The sequence below is a fragment of the Dendrobates tinctorius genome, unplaced genomic scaffold (genome assembly GCF_039654945.1).
Source record: "Dendrobates tinctorius isolate UK_male_01 unplaced genomic scaffold, ASM3965494v1 ptg000250l, whole genome shotgun sequence".
Lineage (NCBI taxonomy): Eukaryota > Metazoa > Chordata > Amphibia > Anura > Dendrobatidae > Dendrobates > Dendrobates tinctorius.
The window spans coordinates 51,845,828-51,865,324 of record NW_027361917.1 but is presented as its reverse complement, the minus strand read 5'-3'; the positions used below and the strand labels follow the sequence as shown (position 1 = coordinate 51,865,324).

Sequence of the window (19,497 nt, the reverse complement as noted above, 5' to 3'; positions counted from 1 at the left end):
TGGTCAAAATGGTTTTGCTGCTGTTTTTGTTAGTTTTTTTGGGTGCAGATTACACTTGGAATTGGTCTGCAGTACATGTTTAGTAAACTTAGTTTTATTCACAAATAATGCTGCAAAAACACAGCAAAAGCGTTGTTTTTGTAGCGTTTTGTACTTCTTCATTGGCTTCTTTGGGTGAAAAAACGCTGAAAAAAACTCTGAAATCATTGACATGCTGCATTTTTCAAGAACACAGTTCTCAAATTCAGTCAGGAAAAAAACTCAAGAGTGTGCATGAGATTTCTGGCATCTTATATATTTTGCTAGTACTGTAAAAGGCAGCTTCTTTTCTGCCAAAAAAAATCGCTGCGTGTGAACATACCCTACTACTTATACTAGGCCGAGTCATATTGGTGGCATTGGTAGTTTATTGTATATTTATCGCATCACGTGTCTGTTCTTCCAGTAACAGTGCACTCATGCATTATAGTCTATGGGGTTGTTCACATGTCAGTTCTTTTGGGCTGAGCAATGGTCAACATTAAAAAAAGTGGAGACCTGTCCTATTCTTATCCATTTTGCTGACCAAACTCAACCATTTACAAGTACAGATGCATCTCACAAAATTAGAATATCATCAAAAAATTAATTTATTTTAGTTCTTCAATATAAAAAGTGAAACTCATATTATATAGAGTCATTACAAACAGAGGGATCTATTTCTAGTGTTTATTTCTGTTAATGTTGATGATTATGACTTACAGCCAATGAAAACCCAAAAGTCATTATCTCAGTAAATTAGAATATTTTATAACACCAGCTTGGAAAATGATTTTAAAATCTGAAATGTTGGCCTACTGAAATGTATGTTCAATAAATGCACTCAATACTTGGTCAGAGCTCCTTTTGCATCAATTACTGCATCAATGCAGCATGGCATGGAGTTGATCAGCCTGTGGCACTGCTGAGGTGTTATAGAAGCCCAGGTTGCTTTGATAGCAGCCTTCAGCTCGTCTGCATTGTTGGGTCTGGGGTCTCTCATCTTCCTCTTGACAATACCCCATAGATTGTCTAGGGGTTAAGGTCAGGCGAGTTTGCTGGCCAATCAAGCACAGTGGTACTGTTGTTTTTAAACCAGATATTGGTACTTTTGGCAGTTTGGACAGGTGTCAAGTCCTGCTGGAGAATGACATTTCCATCTCCAATAAGCTTGTCAGCAGAGGGAAGCATGAAGTGATCTAAAATTTCCTGGTAGATGGTTGCACTGACTTTGGTCTTGATAAAACACAGTGGACCTACACCAGCAGATGACACGGCTCCCCAAACCATCATTGATTGTGGATGCTTCACACTAGACCTTGGAAATCAAGGTCCAAGAGTCTGGAGGAAGTGTGGAGAGGCAGACAATCCAAGCTGCTTAAGATCTAGTGTGAAGTTTCCATCATCAGTGATGGGTTGGGGAGCCATGTCATCTGCTGGTGCAGGTCCACTGTGTTTTATCAAGACCAACGTCAGCGCAGCCGTCTACCAGGAAATTTTAGAGCACTTTATGCTTCCCTCTGCCAACAAGCTTTTTGAAGATGGAAATTTCATTCTCCAGCAGGACTTGGCACCTGTCCACACTGCCAAAAGGACCAATACCTGGTTTAAAATAACAGTATCGCTATGCTTGCTTGGCCAGCAAACTCACCTGACCTTAACCCCATAGAGAATCTATGGAGTATTGTCAAGAGGAAGATGAGAGACACCAGACCCAACAATGCAGATAAGCTGAAGGCTGTTATGAAAGCAAACTGGGCTTCCATAACACCTCAGCAGTGCCACAGACTGATCGCCTCCATGCCACGCCGCGTTGATGCAGTAATTGATGCAAATGGAGCTGCAACCAAGTATTGAGTGCATTTACTGAACATACATTTCAGTAGGCCAACATTTCGGATTTTAAAATCATTTTTCAAGCTGGTATTATAAAGAATTCTAATTTACTGAGGTAATGACTTTTGGGTTTTCATTGGCTGTAAGCCATAATCATCAACATTAACAGAAATAAACACTTGAAATAGATCACTCTGTTTGTAATGACTCTATATAATATATGAGTTTCACTTTTTGTACTGAAGAACTGAAATAAATTAACTTTTTGATGCTATTCTATTTTTGTGATAAGCACCTGTAAGTGATTGAATAGGTCAATGGAAAACAAGGACAGCTTACTTATAAAATCTGTTTGATGTGTATGAGAATTAAAACTGACGTGAATTCAGCCAAATAAGTATTCCAGTGGGATCCACTTGATCACTTAAGATTATGCCGTCCCCTGCTCAACCCTGATTTGTTAGCTAATGTCATGTTGTAAGAATCCATTCAGTCTGACATGAAAGCCTTGTGCATTTTTTTCCTCTTTTGGTAGAGCTCTAGATCTGTGGAATAAGGTAATAACTTTGAGATGAAGTAGCCGTACATTTTCTTGGTTCTTCCTGACTTTTTCCTTTTCAGTATCAGTGACAACGTTTTGTCCTCCATACAGATCTTATGTGAGGAGCTAGACAAGTGCAACATAAAGTTGGTGGAGCTGGATGCTGGTGTCCAAGACTTTGCTGAACAGAATTACATATTGGGAAAGCAATTAGTAGATAAGATAGGGAAACTTATTGGGCTACAACAGCAAGCCAGCAAACAGGCAGAACACCGAGACGGCAAAGTCAAGCAGGTAAGCCATGGTCAAGGAACTTCTTGGAGATTCTTTCCACAACAGGCTACAATAACTGATTGCTAGGAGAAGCCGGAAATCTGACAGTCAACAAACTGCAGTGGCGAAGAAAAGTTGTATGCAGATTTGTCGTACTTGGAGTGAGACCTTTCCTGTAGAAATTTGTTTCCTAACTGCCTCTCACTTTTTCCATCATCATATGTAGGCTGTCATCCAGCTGGAGGAATACAGTGAAATGCTAGAATTTATTCTACGGTGGATTGAAAAGTCTAAAATCTTAGTGAACAGTAACATCGTCTGGACCTCGGCGAGTCAACTTCGTGATCAAGCCATGGCTCACCAGGTTTGCTACGGCACCTTCTTAGTATTATTTATTACACGGCTAGTATTGTATACATCAAAGTCTTCATGTGGTTTCAGGATTTTTTTTTTTTTTTTAATTTATTTTTTAGAAGAATAGAAAAGAAATGCCGAAGCTGAAAGTTAAAAATGAATTGTTTTTTGTGAATAATTTATTTTCATTTCTTAGCCGCTGTTTGGTTTTCTATGTACAGCATGTGTGTAATTACGTGTTCTCTAAAAGCCTATCACCAATTCCTGTCACTTTCATTTACATTTGTGTCTGTTCCAGGCGATGTTGGAAGAGTCCAGAGACATCCATAGTGATCTGGAAGCAATGAATGAAAAGATAGAGTATTTGTCAAGTGTTTACCACACAGAAGAATTGTCTCAGCAAGTGTCGGAACTTAGACGTCAGACTGAAGAACTACAGCAAGCAATAAAGCATCGTTTGCAGAATCTTCAGGATGCGGCTAAGGTACAGTCTCATGCTCCTCAGAAACTCTGATCTTATCTTAATTATAAAAATTCTGTAGTGAACTTACTCAGCTGTGTAATATCTTTTGTGTATACTCCTAGTTTCCACAATTGCTGTGATTGATTGTAAACTTGCATCCTGTCGCTCTGTTGAATGTCTTTAGGGATGATGAAGCTAGCCAAGCGCTGTACTCCCTGCTAATCCTATAGATGTTGTGCATGCTTAATTGTTGGTCCATTTAAACTCTCTGGACTCCTTTTGTAGTGATCTGTGAGGTGCCAACTGTGGACCCCAGCAATCAGGCATTTATTACCTATCAATAGGATTCAATTATGGGAGAACCCATCGACATGTTTACTGACAAGTTACTCACAATGTCGGTTTCTCATGCAGGATATGAAGAAGTTTGAAAGTGAAGTTAGAGCATTGCAAACGGCTTTAGAACAAGCCCAGACTACACTGACCTCACCAGAGCTGGGACGCTTGAGCCTTAAGGAACAGCTGTCTCATAGACAGGTACTTTGCCCATGTCTACTTTGTGCATTAGTCACAGCCGACCTTGAAGCACCACTCCATCGTTTTTTTATTTCAGCTCTGGGGTGGATGCATTAATGTAAGTTCCTCACCCCTAGTATTATGCTTACCAGCCAGCGTCTTCATTTTTTATCGTCGCCTCTCTGGTTGGTCTTCTGCAGGTTGTGACCTGCCAGATCACTCCGGTGATTGGTGTGCAAGTCGATAGTCAATGCTCAATGTAAGTATATAACAGCCAGAATGAGTGTGTCAGACTTGCATCGAGAGATCGTTACCATTACCTTTGACTTACGGGCAGTCAGACGTTGCTGTCATAAGATGCCGGATTGGGACCATAATGGTGCTGGAACAGCAGAAGACATTGGCTGGTAGGTATAATACTAGGGAAAGGGAACTTACATTAGTAGAACTACTCCAGTACTAAAATAAAAAAACAAACAACTTTCTGATCGGTTGGGTCATCTAATGATCATAAGAATGATGGAAATGAAGCACTGGTTTAGAATGCGTTTTCCCTGCACACCATTTCTTTCAGCCTCAAGACAGAGCCATAATGATCTGTAATGTGCATGTGTCAGACGTGAATCTTTCTTCAGGTACAAATATTTAATAAATGATTGTCTTTACAGCACCTACTATCTAAAATGGAGACCCTAAAACCAAAGGTTCACGCTGTCCAACTTTGCCAAAGTGCCTTAAGAATTCCCGAAGAAGTAGTCACTAGTCTTCCTATATGTCGCATAGCTGTCAGGTTGCAAGAGGAGACCAGCCGCCTTCAACACACCGCCATCCAGCAGTGTAATATTATGCAGGTAAGCACTCACTGATATCATCTCTTAAAGTTATCCTCTCTAGCTGGCTCATAAATTCTTATCCGCTTCTCTAAAGATTACAGTTATTTCTTCATAAAAGCATCACACGACATTCTGCTTTCCAAGAGTGAATCCATCCTGTCAAGTTTAGGTGGGCCTCCTGCGACCCTTCTAGTATATTGGAAGGTGCCAGATCAGATAGGCTTCGATCGGAGCAGGATGAGACGAGATGAACACAGGAGAGGTATCTCTGGGTGCAAATCATCTGAAGTTTTAATTGAAACTAGCTGCTTATATCCACAACCGAAAGAGGCGTACGCATTACATCATTACATCATCTCTATGCATATCAGAATTAGTTAGTAAATCATTAATTATAGTGAAATATTCTAAAATGCATTAGTAAGCCGATAAACATACAGATAAAACGTTTTCTTATCATCCGGTGACTCTCATCCTAGAGTTAGATGAGAGTCTAAAGTCTAATCATCATCATTAGCCTCCATAGTTACTAAACCTTTATCTGATTAATTATATGCTAACTGTCATTAGCTACCTCAATCAATACGGTGCTAAGTGGTGACTTGGTGTTTATCAGTAAGAAGTACTAGAGGAGAGGTCTTAAGCCTCCGTTACACATAGCGATATCGCTAGCTATATCGCTGTAACGTCACCGATTTTGTGATGTAGCAGCGATATTGCTAGCGATATCGCTATGTCTGATACTTACCTCCGACCGGCTCCCCCGCTGCTCATTACTGGTCGCGCGAGAACGTCCTGGACCATTTATCGTCGTCTGCTTCCTGCTGGGCTTCCTGTGGTGCCGACGAGTGACGCGTGGATGCGGGCGGGAGGACGCCAGGATCGCTGCGTCTGACAGGTAAGTAGCGACCCCCAACCCCTGCTATGTCGCTGGTGAGATCTGCCTGTGTGGCAGCTCACTAGCGACAACTTAGCGATGCACCAGTGATCCATATCGTTGTCGGGATTGCTGGTGCATCGCTAAGTGTAATGGTACCCTTAGTGACCAGAGATATTTCTTTATCGCCTTATTGGGGGACACAGATTACCATGGGTGTATGCTGCTGCTGCTAGGAGGCTGACACTATGCAAAACAAGAAAATTAGCTCCTCCCCGGCAGTATACACCCACCGACAGGCACCAAGCACCTCAGTTTGTGCTTAGTGTCTGTAGGAGGCGGACCAGGATCTCCCCAGATCCGCAGTTTTTAATCCAATTATTCTTTCAGGTTTAGCTTGAACTTTTTAATCTTTTCCTTCTTTTATCTTTTAGGTTTTTTCCAGTGGGAAACAGGGTATAGTTATCACCCTGATTTCCTATATCATGCGACTGAGCGAGCAGTGTGGTGTCACCCACATCGCAACTCTCAGTACCGTAGGCAGGACTTTTCCCTATCACCTTCCGGTGATAAGGGTTGTGGACAGGTGGCTGGTCCTTGCCGAATCCCCCTCCTCACCCCTTTCTCGGGACAGGGCTGAGAGGAAGACGGCGATCGCAGGTGTTTCAAGCCGTCTTCTGCAGGATGCGGGTACAGAGGACTCCTTCCCCTCCCAGCGGCCTGCCGTTTCCCCGTGGGCCCCTGTGGTCATCCTCTTCTGGGACGTCAGGTAAGTGCCTGTACGTTCCCTCCGGCCCCGCATAAGCTTCAGTGCATGGGAGAAGAAAAAAGGACCTTGGTGAGGTCCACAGCATTTGAATCTCCCGCCCTTTCTGCCTGCCGCGCGCTCACACAGCCGCTTGCGGTCCTCCCCTTCCCCTGCTCTAGTCAGGGAGACTCTGGGGTTCCCCTCACTCACCGCAGCGTCGCAAGCAGCAGGACCGCGATCAAATGGCCACTTCCTTAGCGCGGTATGTCGGGGTCGGCATGGGGCTGCGGCGCCGTCACTTTCGCTTTCACTTTCCCCTCAGCGCGGGGAATTCTTCTGCTCCCTCCTCCCTTCCTAGTGCGCTCCTTTCAGCGCGCCTTTTCTAGCCCATCACAGGGCTTCTTTCTCTTTGAGATGCCAGCCTCCCCCTTCTGCCATGCCCTCTCCGTCGCTATTAACCACTCACGGCGCAGCTGCTAAGCTCCACCCCCATCTTCCAGCACAAGGATCTCCTGTTCCTAATCACTCCTTCCTGCGCTGCTTGGGGGACACTTTGGCGTTTCTTCTGCTGCTCGCACAGAATCTCGGTAGGCTCTGCTCTGAGGCAAGGATTAGCTCTCCTCGGCAGTTATTCCCTAATTCCTGCGGCCATTCAGTGCAGTTTACTGCCTTATCCAAACACTGGGAGCGCCCTGAGCAACGTTTCTCAGGCCGCAAGTACTTGGACGTTCTGTACCCCTTTGACGCAGAACTGCTCTCAAAGTGGTCCAAGGCTCCCGAGGTGGATCCTCCAGTTTCCCGGATAGCCTCAAAAACGGTGCTCTCTCTACCAGATGGGGCATCGCTCAAAGATCCTTCTGACAGGCAGATTGAATCTCTAGCTAAATCTATCTTTGAGGCATCTGGCGCCTCTCTCTGCCCTATTTTCGCATCCGCCTGGGTGGTGAAAGTCATTTCCGCTTGGGCAAAAATTCTTCGCAGAGGCATCTTAGCGTCAGCTCCTCAAGACGAGTTGGCGGATCTTGCAGATCAGATTAACCATGCGGGTAAATACCTTTTGGCCGCCTCCTTGGACGCGGCCGGCTGCGTTGCAAGGGCTAACAGCAACATAGTAGCTGTACGCCGAGTCCTCTGGCTAAAGTCATGGAATGCGGATACTACTTCAAAAAAGTCGCTTACCAATCTGCCATTCCATGGCTCTAGACTCTTTGGAGCAAAGCTGGATCAGATAATTTCCGATGCCACTGGAGGTAAAGGTACTTCGCTTCCCCAATCTCGACCAAAACGTTTTTTGAACAGAAAGGGTTTTCGACCATTCAGGCCCTTTCGTCCCTTCTCTGCCACGGAGAGAGCCACTCAACAGGATCGGCCGCCCGCCACCAGGGAGCGGGATCAGAGGAAACCTTCCTACAAACCCGCTCCTCGCTGGAGATCTAGAGGACAATATTCCAGATCTGCAGGCGCCAATTCCGGCAGATTTTCGTCTAAGTGACGGGTCACCCCCACCTGGAATTTCTTCCAGGGTGGGAGGCAGACTTTCCTCTTTCGTGGATGCTTGGCTGTCCGTTGTCGACGACGCTTGGGTCAGAGAACTCGTCGCATCCGGATACAAGATCGAATTTGCTTCACTCCCGAACAGACGGTTTTTCCGGTCTCGGCCTCCGCGACAGCGGGCCCAGATTCCGGGTTTTCTGCAGGCCATTTCCTCCCTTCTTTCCGCCGGAGTCATTGTTCCCGTTCCCTCAAACGAACGGTTTTCCGGGTTCTACTCCAATCTCTTTGTAGTCCCGAAGAAAGACGGCTCCCGAAGAAAGATTGTCTTTACAGCACCTACTATCTAAAATGGAGACCCTAAAACCAAAGGTTCACGCTGTCCAACTTTGCCAAAGTGCCTTAAGAATTCCCGAAGAAGTAGTCACTAGTCTTCCTATATGTCGCATAGCTGTCAGGTTGCAAGAGGAGACCAGCCGCCTTCAACACACCGCCATCCAGCAGTGTAATATTATGCAGGTAAGCACTCACTGATATCATCTCTTAAAGTTATCCTCTCTAGCTGGCTCATAAATTCTTATCCGCTTCTCTAAAGATTACAGTTATTTCTTCATAAAAGCATCACACGACATTCTGCTTTCCAAGAGTGAATCCATCCTGTCAAGTTTAGGTGGGCCTCCTGCGACCCTTCTAGTATATTGGAAGGTGCCAGATCAGATAGGCTTCGATCGGAGCAGGATGAGACGAGATGAACACAGGAGAGGTATCTCTGGGTGCAATTCATCTGAAGTTTTAATTGAAACTAGCTGCTTATATCCACAACCGAAAGAGGCGTACGCATTACATCATTACATCATCTCTATGCATATCAGAATTAGTTAGTAAATCATTAATTATAGTGAAATATTCTAAAATGCATTAGTAAGCCGATAAACATACAGATAAAACGTTTTCTTATCATCCGGTGACTCTCATCCTAGAGTTAGATGAGAGTCTAAAGTCTAATCATCATCATTAGCCTCCATAGTTACTAAACCTTTATCTGATTAATTATATGCTAACTGTCATTAGCTACCTCAATCAATACGGTGCTAAGTGGTGACTTGGTGTTTATCAGTAAGAAGTACTAGAGGAGAGGTCTTAAGCCTCCGTTACACATAGCGATATCGCTAGCTATATCGCTGTAACGTCACCGATTTTGTGATGTAGCAGCGATATTGCTAGCGATATCGCTATGTCTGATACTTACCTCCGACCGGCTCCCCCGCTGCTCATTACTGGTCGCGCGAGAACGTCCTGGACCATTTATCGTCGTCTGCTTCCTGCTGGGCTTCCTGTGGTGCCGACGAGTGACGCGTGGATGCGGGCGGGAGGACGCCAGGATCGCTGCGTCTGACAGGTAAGTAGCGACCCCCAACCCCTGCTATGTCGCTGGTGAGATCTGCCTGTGTGGCAGCTCACTAGCGACAACTTAGCAATGCACCAGTGATCCATATCGTTGTCGGGATTGCTGGTGCATCGCTAAGTGTAACGGTACCCTTAGTGACCAGAGATATTTCTTTATCGCCTTATTGGGGGACACAGATTACCATGGGTGTATGCTGCTGCTGCTAGGAGGCTGACACTATGCAAAACAAGAAAATTAGCTCCTCCCCGGCAGTATACACCCACCGACAGGCACCAAGCACCTCAGTTTGTGCTTAGTGTCTGTAGGAGGCGGACCAGGATCTCCCCAGATCCGCAGTTTTTAATCCAATTATTCTTTCAGGTTTAGCTTGAACTTTTTAATCTTTTCCTTCTTTTATCTTTTAGGTTTTTTCCAGTGGGAAACAGGGTATAGTTATCACCCTGATTTCCTATATCATGCGACTGAGCGAGCAGTGTGGTGTCACCCACATCGCAACTCTCAGTACCGTAGGCAGGACTTTTCCCTATCACCTTCCGGTGATAAGGGTTGTGGACAGGTGGCTGGTCCTTGCCGAATCCCCCTCCTCACCCCTTTCTCGGGACAGGGCTGAGAGGAAGACGGCGATCGCAGGTGTTTCAAGCCGTCTTCTGCAGGATGCGGGTACAGAGGACTCCTTCCCCTCCCAGCGGCCTGCCGTTTCCCCGTGGGCCCCTGTGGTCATCCTCTTCTGGGACGTCAGGTAAGTGCCTGTACGTTCCCTCCGGCCCCGCATAAGCTTCAGTGCATGGGAGAAGAAAAAAGGACCTTGGTGAGGTCCACAGCATTTGAATCTCCCGCACTTTCTGCCTGCCGCGCGCTCACACAGCCGCTTGCGGTCCTCCCCTTCCCCTGCTCTAGTCAGGGAGACTCTGGGGTTCCCCTCACTCACCGCAGCGTCGCAAGCAGCAGGACCGCGATCAAATGGCCACTTCCTTAGCACGGTATGTCGGGGTCGGCATGGGGCTGCGGCGCCGTCACTTTCGCTTTCACTTTCCCCTCAGCGCGGGGAATTCTTCTGCTCCCTCCTCCCTTCCTAGTGCGCTCCTTTCAGCGCGCCTTTTCTAGCCCATCACAGGGCTTCTTTCTCTTTGAGATGCCAGCCTCCCCCTTCTGCCATGCCCTCTCCGTCGCTATTAACCACTCACGGCGCAGCTTCTAAGCTCCACCCCCATCTTCCAGCACAAGGATCTCCTGTTCCTAATCACTCCTTCCTGCGCTGCTTGGGGGACACTTTGGCGTTTCTTCTGCTGCTCGCACAGAATCTCGGTAGGCTCTGCTCTGAGGCAAGGATTAGCTCTCCTCAGCAGTTATTCCCTAATTCCTGCGGCCATTCAGTGCAGTTTACTTATGCCCAACCCTTCAGGGGATCTCTGCTTCAGGCCCACCGCTACCTATTACGCCTGTGCGCGCTGTAAAAAGAAGTGGGCATCGGGTCGGTCGTCCCCATTCTGCCCCCCTTGCAGTCCTTCAAATATGTCATCTCAGGAACGCACAGAGTCCCGGCCTGAGGGCGCTCTTCCCTTCTCTCTCCCCCCCGGAGTGGGCCGTTACAATGTCACAGTCTGTTTCTGATTTGACAAAAGTATCACAGTCGCTGGTCCAGGTCTTAGAACGATTACCTCAGCTAACCTCAGCCACCTCTGCCCCGACCGCCTCTCGGGGTGAGTCGTCCGCACCTGACCGCGACCTTCAGAGAGACAGACAGGGTAGGACTTCTAGGAAGCGGGCTCTGTCCACTTCGTCCTCGAGCTCGCAGGGCCCTTCCGCTCCCAGGCCTCCTTCTCCTTCCTCGGATGACAACCTTCAGTCAGGCGATGATTCTCAATCGGAAGCTAGTTCTGAGGGGAACAGCGTTTCTAAAACGCGGGACATGGTCGATAGTCTTATTGCAGCTATCTTCCAAACACTAAAAATTAAACAGGATGAGGCTCCACCTCAGGAATGCTCGGTTCTCCTTAAACGAGCAAGACCTCCGTCTCGAACCTTTCCCAATCACAACGATTTCGATACTACCTTATCCAAACACTGGGAGCGCCCTGAGCAACGTTTCTCAGGCCGCAAGTACTTGGACGTTCTGTACCCCTTTGTCGCAGAACTGCTCTCAAAGTGGTCCAAGGCTCCCGAGGTGGATCCTCCAGTTTCCTGGATAGCTTCAAAAACTGTGCTCTCTCTACCAGATGGGGCATCGCTCAAAGATCCTTCTGACAGGCAGATTGAATCTCTAGCTAAATCTATCTTTGAGGCATCTGGCGCCTCTCTCTGCCCTATTTTCGCATCCGCCTGGGTGGTGAAAGTCATTTCCGCTTGGGCAAAAATTCTTCGCAGAGGCATCTTAGCGTCAGCTCCTCAAGACGAGTTGGCGGATCTTGCAGATCAGATTAACCATGCGGGTAAATACCTTTTGGCCGCCTCCTTGGACGCGGCCGGCTGCGTTGCAAGGGCTAACAGCAACATAGTAGCTGTACGCCGAGTCCTCTGGCTAAAGTCATGGAATGCGGATACTACTTCAAAAAAGTCGCTTACCAATCTGCCATTCCATGGCTCTAGACTCTTTGGAGCAAAGCTGGATCAGATAATTTCCGATGCCACTGGAGGTAAAGGTACTTCGCTTCCCCAATCTCGACCAAAACGTTTTTTGAACAGAAAGGGTTTTCGATCATTCAGGCCCTTTCGTCCCTTCTCTGCCACGGAGAGAGCCACTCAACAGGATCGGCCGCCCGCCACCAGGGAGCGGGATCAGAGGAAACCTTCCTACAAACCCGCTCCTCGCTGGAGATCAAGAGGACAATATTCCAGATCTACAGGCGCCAATTCCGGCAGATTTTCGTCTAAGTGACGGGTCACCCCCACCTGGAATATCTTCCAGGGTGGGAGGCAGACTTTCCTCTTTCGTGGATGCTTGGCTGTCCGTTGTCGACGACGCTTGGGTCAGAGAACTCGTCGCATCCGGATACAAGATCGAATTTGCTTCACTCCCGAACAGACGGTTTTTCCGGTCTCGGCCTCCGCGACAGCGGGCCCAGATTCCGGGTTTTCTGCAGGGCATTTCCTCCCTTCTTTCCGCCGGAGTCATTGTTCCCGTTCCCTCAAACGAACGGTTTTCCGGGTTCTACTCCAATCTCTTTGTAGTCCCGAAGAAAGACGGCTCTCTTCGTCCTATTCTGGACCTCCAATTGCTCAATCGCCACGTGAAGATTCTTCATTTCAAAATGGAGTCTCTTCGGTCGGTGATTGCTTCCATGGAACCCGGGGAATTCCTCTGCTCGGTGGACATTCGGGATGCCTATCTGCACATTCCAATTTGTGCGCAGCATCAGAAGTATCTTCGATTTGCGTTTCAGGGAGACCACTTTCAGTTCACAGCTCTTCCTTTCGGCCTAGCTTCAGCACCCCGTGTTTTCACGAAGGTGATGGCGACCGTCATGGCCATCCTTCGCTCCAGAGGGATCCTCATCATCCCTTATCTGGACGATCTTTTGATCAAGGGTTCGTCTCGCCAGGACTGTCTCCAGAGCCTTCAGATAACTCTGGACACTCTCAGCCGCCTAGGTTGGCTAGTCAACAAGGAGAAGTCCATTCTGATCCCCACCCAGCGTCTGACCTTTCTGGGCATGGAATTCGATACGAAGCTAGCCCGTGTTTTTCTTCCAAGGGAAAAATTTACAACTCTTTCCAAGGGCATCAGGACTCTCAAGAGGCCTGCTCCCATTCCCATTCGGTTCTGCATGAAGGTCCTGGGGAAGATGGTGGCTTCCATGGAAGCAGTACCCTTTGCGCAGTTTCCTCTTCGCCCCCTCCAGCTGTCTCTGCTTTCAGCCTGGGACAAGACCACGATGTCCTTGGACCGTCCTATTCGGCTTCCTCTCAGAGTGAGGCAGTCTCTCACTTGGTGGCTACGGCCAGCGTCAGTTCTCCAAGGGAGGTCCTTCCTTCCGCCTCAGTGGCAAGTCATCACCACCGATGTGAGCCTTCTAGGATGGGGGGCCGTGTTCCATCAGAAAGCGGCCCAAGGACGCTGGAAGCCACAGGAGTCTCTCCTCCCAATCAATCTTCTGGAGATCAGAGCAATCTTCCTGGCCCTTCTTCATTGGCAGCCCCTCCTGTCCGGCAAGCCGGTCCGTATTCAGTCGGACAACGCCATGGCCGTGGCGTACATAAACCATCAGGGGGGCACGCGCAGCAAGCAAGTAATGTCAGAAGTGGCCAAGATATTCCGCTGGGCAGAACGTTATGTTCCGACAATCTCCGCCGTCCATATTCCAGGGGTGGAAAATTGGGCAGCCGACTTTCTGAGTCGCCAGGGCCTAGCGTCCGGCGAATGGTCCCTGCACCCCGCAGTCTTCTCTCAGATATGCGACCGTTGGGGCACCCCGGATGTCGATCTCATGGCATCTCGGATGAACCACAAGGTGCCGCAGTTCGTAGCCAGGTCCAGGGACCCTCTAGCCGTCGCATGCGACGCACTGGTGACTCCGTGGTCCCAGTTTCAACTTCCTTATCTGTTCCCGCCTCTGGCCTTGATCCCTCGAGTGGTCAAAAAGATAAATTCGGAAGGCGTACCAGTGATTCTAGTCGCTCCAGATTGGCCAAGACGGCCTTGGTACGCGGAACTGGTCAACATGCTCGCGGACGTCCCCTGGAGGCTTCCAGACCGTCCAGACCTTCTCTCGCAAGGCCCCCTTTACCACGAGAATTCTCAGTCTCTGAGTTTGACGGCATGGCCGTTGAGACCGCAATTCTGAAGGAATCAGGTCTGTCCAGTCAGGTTATTCAAACTATGATCAGAGCCAGGAAACCAGCCTCTTCCCGCATTTACTATAGGTACTGGAAGGCTTTTTTCCGTTGGTGCGATGATAAAAGAGTCTTCCCAATGTCCTTTTCTATCCCATCTATCCTTGGGTTTCTTCAGTCTGGGTTAGACGCGGGTCTGTCCCTCAGTACGCTCAAAGGCCAGGTTTCCGCTCTCTCTATCCTCTTCCAAAGAGAGCTAGCTTCTCTACCACAGGTCAAAACCTTTCTGCAAGGGGTTTCCCACGTGGCTCCTCCTCATCATTCGCCAATAGACCCGTGGGATCTCAACCTCGTTCTTGGCGCTCTCCAGAAGGCGCCGTTCGAGCCTCTCCAGGACATCCTTTTGTCCCTTCTCTCTTGGAAGGTCACCTTTTTGATCGCCATTTCATCCATCAGAAGAGTTTCTGAATTGGCGGCCTTGTCTTGTCGTTCCCCTTACCTGATTCTCCATCAGGACAAAGCCGTTCTCAGGCCCGTTCCTTCTTTTCTTCCAAAGGTGGTTTCCGCTTTCCATATCAATGAGGATATCGTCCTTCCTTCTTTTTGTCCGGCTCCATCTCATCCTCTTGAGAAGTCTCTCCACAAACTGGACGTAGTTAGAGCCCTGCGTGTCTATCTCGCCAGGACTTCTTCCTTTCGTCGGTCCGATTCCTTGCTGATCATCTCTGAAGGTCGCCAGAAGGGCCTTCCGGCTTCCAAATCCACAATCGCTCGCTGGATTCGTTCTACCATTCTGGAGGCATTTCGTCTTCAGGAAAAGCGACCCCCTCCGGAAGTAAGAGCTCATTCCACCCGGGCTGTGGCGGCTTCGTGGGCTGCTCGTCACCAGGCCTCGGCCATGCAAATTTGCAAGGCCGCAACCTGGTCATCTTTGCACACTTTCACGAGGTTCTACAGGGTTCATACCCAGGCCTCGTCTGATGCTGTTGTTGGTAGGAAGGTTCTGCAGGCGGCGGTGGCTCACCGGCCGACCTAAGCCTTTCCGTTACTTTCGTACCTTATTGCTGTTCCCACCCTTGGGACTGCTTTGGAACGTCCCATGGTAATCTGTGTCCCCCAATAAGGCGATAAAGAAAGATGGATTCTTGGTTCTTACCGTAAAATCTCTTGGAGCCTTCATTGGGGGACACAGCACACTCCCTGTTTAAGTTGTACCGTGTTGGGTCTTAGAGTCCCTTGTTGGGTTGGTACATATGTTTAGAGTTTTCTTGTTGCTTCTCCTACTGCTTTTTCACCAACTGAGGTGCTTGGTGCCTGTCGGTGGGTGTATACTGCCGGGGAGGAGCTAATTTTCTTGTTTTGCATAGTGTCAGCCTCCTAGCAGCAGCAGCATACACCCATGGTAATCTGTGTCCCCCAATGAAGGCTCCAAGAAAGAGATTTTATGGTAAGAACCAAAAATCCATCTTTCCAACTCATCGAATATGATTCAAAGGTCATCATGAGCAAATATTATCTTGAATCAACAAGTACTGTTTTAAAATGATTCTAGCTATGAGAGTCATAGTGTTTAAGAGATATTCTTAAAGGGTCTCTAAGTGTGTGTTAGAAGGGTCTCTGAATACCCTATCAATCCATTGTTGTGTTGTGTTATTCCCATCACCCTCTCCCTAGTGTCCACCATGTCTTATGGCATATCCTCAATGTCAGTCCCATGATGCCACCATTCATTTCCCCAATATGAGTTCTATCATACAGCACCCCTTTATTTAACTCCTCATTTGTCAAGATTTTTTTCCAATATGAAAAGATATTTGTACAGGACCCTAAGCACGTCTGCATTATCATAGCCATTCATTATTATTTTGAAAAACACATATTTTCTGAATAGTAAAGGTGATATTATAACAGGTACTGTACATGAGTGTAGAAGTTAAATTCGTTTTCTCGTGTTATTAGCTTTAGTTAGACAGCGTTAAAAATGCAAGTTTGCAGTTGACTTGCTTTTTCTGGATTCTTTATCCTGGTACAAGAGCTTTTATCTTCTATAGTGTACAGTTGGTTTCCAGATTGATCACTAGAGACGTGTATGTGCAGTAGTCAGTCAGCTCTCTCCAGCCCATTGATTTCTATACAGCAGTTATCAGCTCCCCTTCCTCCCCCTTTCTCAGCTCCAGCTGTTACCACATATTTGGGTTTGTTATGGTCCTATTGTTAAAGTGAAGTTGTCACATTCAGTATATTTTTTAATTATCAGTTTGGTTGATAATTGCACATTAACTCTACAGGAGGCAGTGGTTCAGTATGAGCAGTATGAACATGAAATGAAGCACTTGCAGCAGCTAATAGAGGAGGCACATCGGGAATTACAAGATGCAAAAGTAACCACCAGCAATATCCAGGAATTACAGTTCCAGATTAAGCGCCACGAGGTAATTATACTTGGTAATTAAAGTGATCAAGGTTGTTAAATCTGATGGTAAGTTAAAGTTTAGAGGCATTTTCCTCAAATCTTAAATGAAAATGTAATAGTACTTTTTATTGAAGGGGTTCTCTCATGAAGACAGTCCCTGTCGTTGTGCCCCATTAGAACCGCGTCATTGATGTCCCACGCTCCAGACCCACCTATGGGCTAGAGTGGAGAGCCGTTCTGTACAGGTGTATTAGACAGACTGGTTTCTGATTTGTGAAACTTGGCATATTGGACTTTTGTCCACATGTTGCACTAAATGTTAGACTGGCAGACAAACGTACTGCTCTTGAGAATTGCAGAGTGTATTAGGCTATGTGCACACGTTGCGGATTTCCGCAGCGGTTTTGGCCCTGCGGAAACGCAGCAGTTCCGCTGACCATGTACAGTACAATGAAACCCTATGGGGTTTCAAAAACGCTGTGCTGACGATGCGGTTTTGCTGCGGTTTACAAACCGCAGCATGTCAATTGTTTTTGCGGATCCCGCAGCGGTTTCATACCTTTACCATAGTAGAGGTGTGAAACCACAGTGCAAAACTGCAGACCAAACCGCAGGTCACTTTAACTGCGGTTTTACCTGCGTTTCCGCGCGGAAAAACCCGCAGCGGAATCCGCAACGTGTGCACATAGGCTTAATGTTATAATCAGCCCACCGTGTACTCCACTCCCCTAAATGAGCCAGATATTTATGATCTCCATTGGACTCATTATTATAGGTTAGATTATTTACAGTTAAAGGGGTGGCTCACTCTTTATAACACCTCATTATTGGCCCCAAGAGGTGAAAAAATAAAGAAAATCAATATCTCCTCTCAGACCTTTTCCGCTACTCCTTATTCAACACTGTGTCTGATGGCTGAAGGCAGTTTCACATTTTGCAAAAAGAATGAAAGAACACTATTTGTTAATATACAATATGTGAAGGCTGCTGCCAATCATCAACTGCTGATGGCTGCAGCGGTCATGTGACATCCCACGCAGGAAAAGTACACAGTGATGAGTAACAAGGAATAACACTGATTCTTGAGATACGGATTGTTTGATTATTTTTTTTTTCCATCATCCTAGGGCCAATAACGTGGTGTTGTAAACTAGTGGAAAACCTCTTTAAGAATGAACAGTATAAAATAAGTTAAAGCAGCTTCATCCTTGAACACCATTTTACACACAAAAAAATTACATATTATTATAGTTTAAATAATTATAATTACTACTACATAAATAATATTATGTATATTGTACTATTCCTTAACTTATGCTCCAGAGCTGCATTTATAATTCTGCTGACTGTTATTGGACAAGCTATTTGATGGCTAACCCGAGGCTGAACTCCTACAATGTAGGGAGATCATTGATAGAGTTGGTGCAAATCAATTTGCAGGACCCGGCCCATCAGCCACATCAGTACTTTGAGTTCACCGGACAGGAGCCCTGAGAACTGCCTCTTAACTGAGTCACAGTTAGACTGTACTCATTAATTGGTGTCCGAGTACTCAGTAGAGTGGGGAGTATTGCCCCTAATATATCACTCTGTTCTGTTTCATAGTTGCGAGATTAATTTATTGTGAAGTACAGGAGGACATGGATATGCCAAGTAGTCTAGAATTTCTTTGTGACAATCTATCAGAAACGTTTTGACCCTCCAGGTTCTTTGACAACTATGTCGCCTATGAAGGCAGTCTGGAAATTCTACACTAATTGGCATATCTATGTCCTGTACGTCACAATAACTTAATCCTCCAACTATGAAAAAGTTCACAGTGAAGTTTTCCTCTAATGTCTTAACTGAGGCCATTTGTGGCTCTTCTTGTGATTAGCCGGCCTGACGCGATATCACATATACATTACGCTATACGGTATGACAGTGATGTTGTGCCAGGCTGCGGGGAGGCAGGAGGCAGTGCTCAGGCCTCTCATCCAGTGACCATAGATTACTAATGTGGCCGATGGACTCAACAGGCAATCGATCCACACCAGCCGCCAATACTACTACTACTTTATACTTCATGTTACTCTCCCAGAATGCTAATCAGCAAGTCTTGTGCAGACATTGAACCTGCCAGAAATGATTGATTGAAAGTGTGCGCACAGATCTAATAACAGGCAGTAAATCAGGACAAGCAGTGCTATGTAATATTCTACATGTAATCTACCAAATGCAGATCGATTGATCACACAGACTTTACTCTATAATACTTTATCTAATAAATGATCATAAAATCAGTAGCACATGATGGACACCATTAGTAAGGTGACTTTTTAAAACCTTGGTATTAATTTGTTTCTGTTTACATAAAAATAAACAGACAGTATAACACGGCACAGGCCGTAACATATCACACCCGTCAATCACATTCACTAATAAGCAGAGGGGTCTCCTGAAAATCAATCCATTTTTGTTTGTATTAGTAGGCTTTGCCAGTCATACTATATTATATATAATACGGTGCAGACCCCTTTGTTTGTGGCGGTGTGGAGGGTAACATTTGCCTATTGTTTTCCATTTCTTCGCTCATTGTTTCAGTCTTGGCTTGGCGCTGACTGTTGCATTTTTTATAGTTGTAGTCACTCCATGACCTCATTACGCAGCCGGAGACATGAGCCATGTGGGGGGCAGCTCCTGCTCGGCCACTTCTGGCCCCCTGGGTGTAGGTTGTGCATTGTGGCCCCGGCTGCACAGCGATTTCCTCTTCTTGCAGCTGCACTGTGGTTTCTCTGTGTTGTGAGATGCAGGCTGGCTTACTTCAGCTTCACAGACAACATCCTCCCTTCCAGCCAGTGCTGACAGATGATACAGGGCTTGTGAGCGCTGATTTTATTGGCCAGTCACTCCCTGCCTATTTGCAAGCCTGAAACACAATACAATGCAAGGCTGATTTCCTTCATGGCAGTTTTTT

At 46.8% G+C, this 19,497-nt stretch overlaps 1 protein-coding gene across 5 annotated transcripts in view; it reads left to right on the top strand.

The window, feature by feature from the left end:
- The window catches only part of SYNE1 (spectrin repeat containing nuclear envelope protein 1), a 591,877-nt gene that overhangs the window by 375,729 nt on the left and 196,651 nt on the right, over positions 1–19,497 (top strand). For 2 of the 5 annotated variants that reach the window (XM_073557689.1, XM_073557688.1), the window contains exons 1-2: positions 8,286–8,469; positions 16,417–16,560. In XM_073557689.1, coding sequence (XP_073413790.1) covers positions 8,302–8,469; positions 16,417–16,560 — 312 coding nt within the window. In that variant the 5' untranslated portion in view covers positions 8,286–8,301. Of the gene's footprint in view, positions 1–2,506; positions 2,690–2,894; positions 3,033–3,320; positions 3,507–3,899; positions 4,023–4,669; positions 4,853–8,283; positions 8,470–16,416; positions 16,561–19,497 lie in introns of those variants that run through there. The other 3 variants (XM_073557690.1, XM_073557686.1, XM_073557687.1) reach the window with 3 other exon arrangements.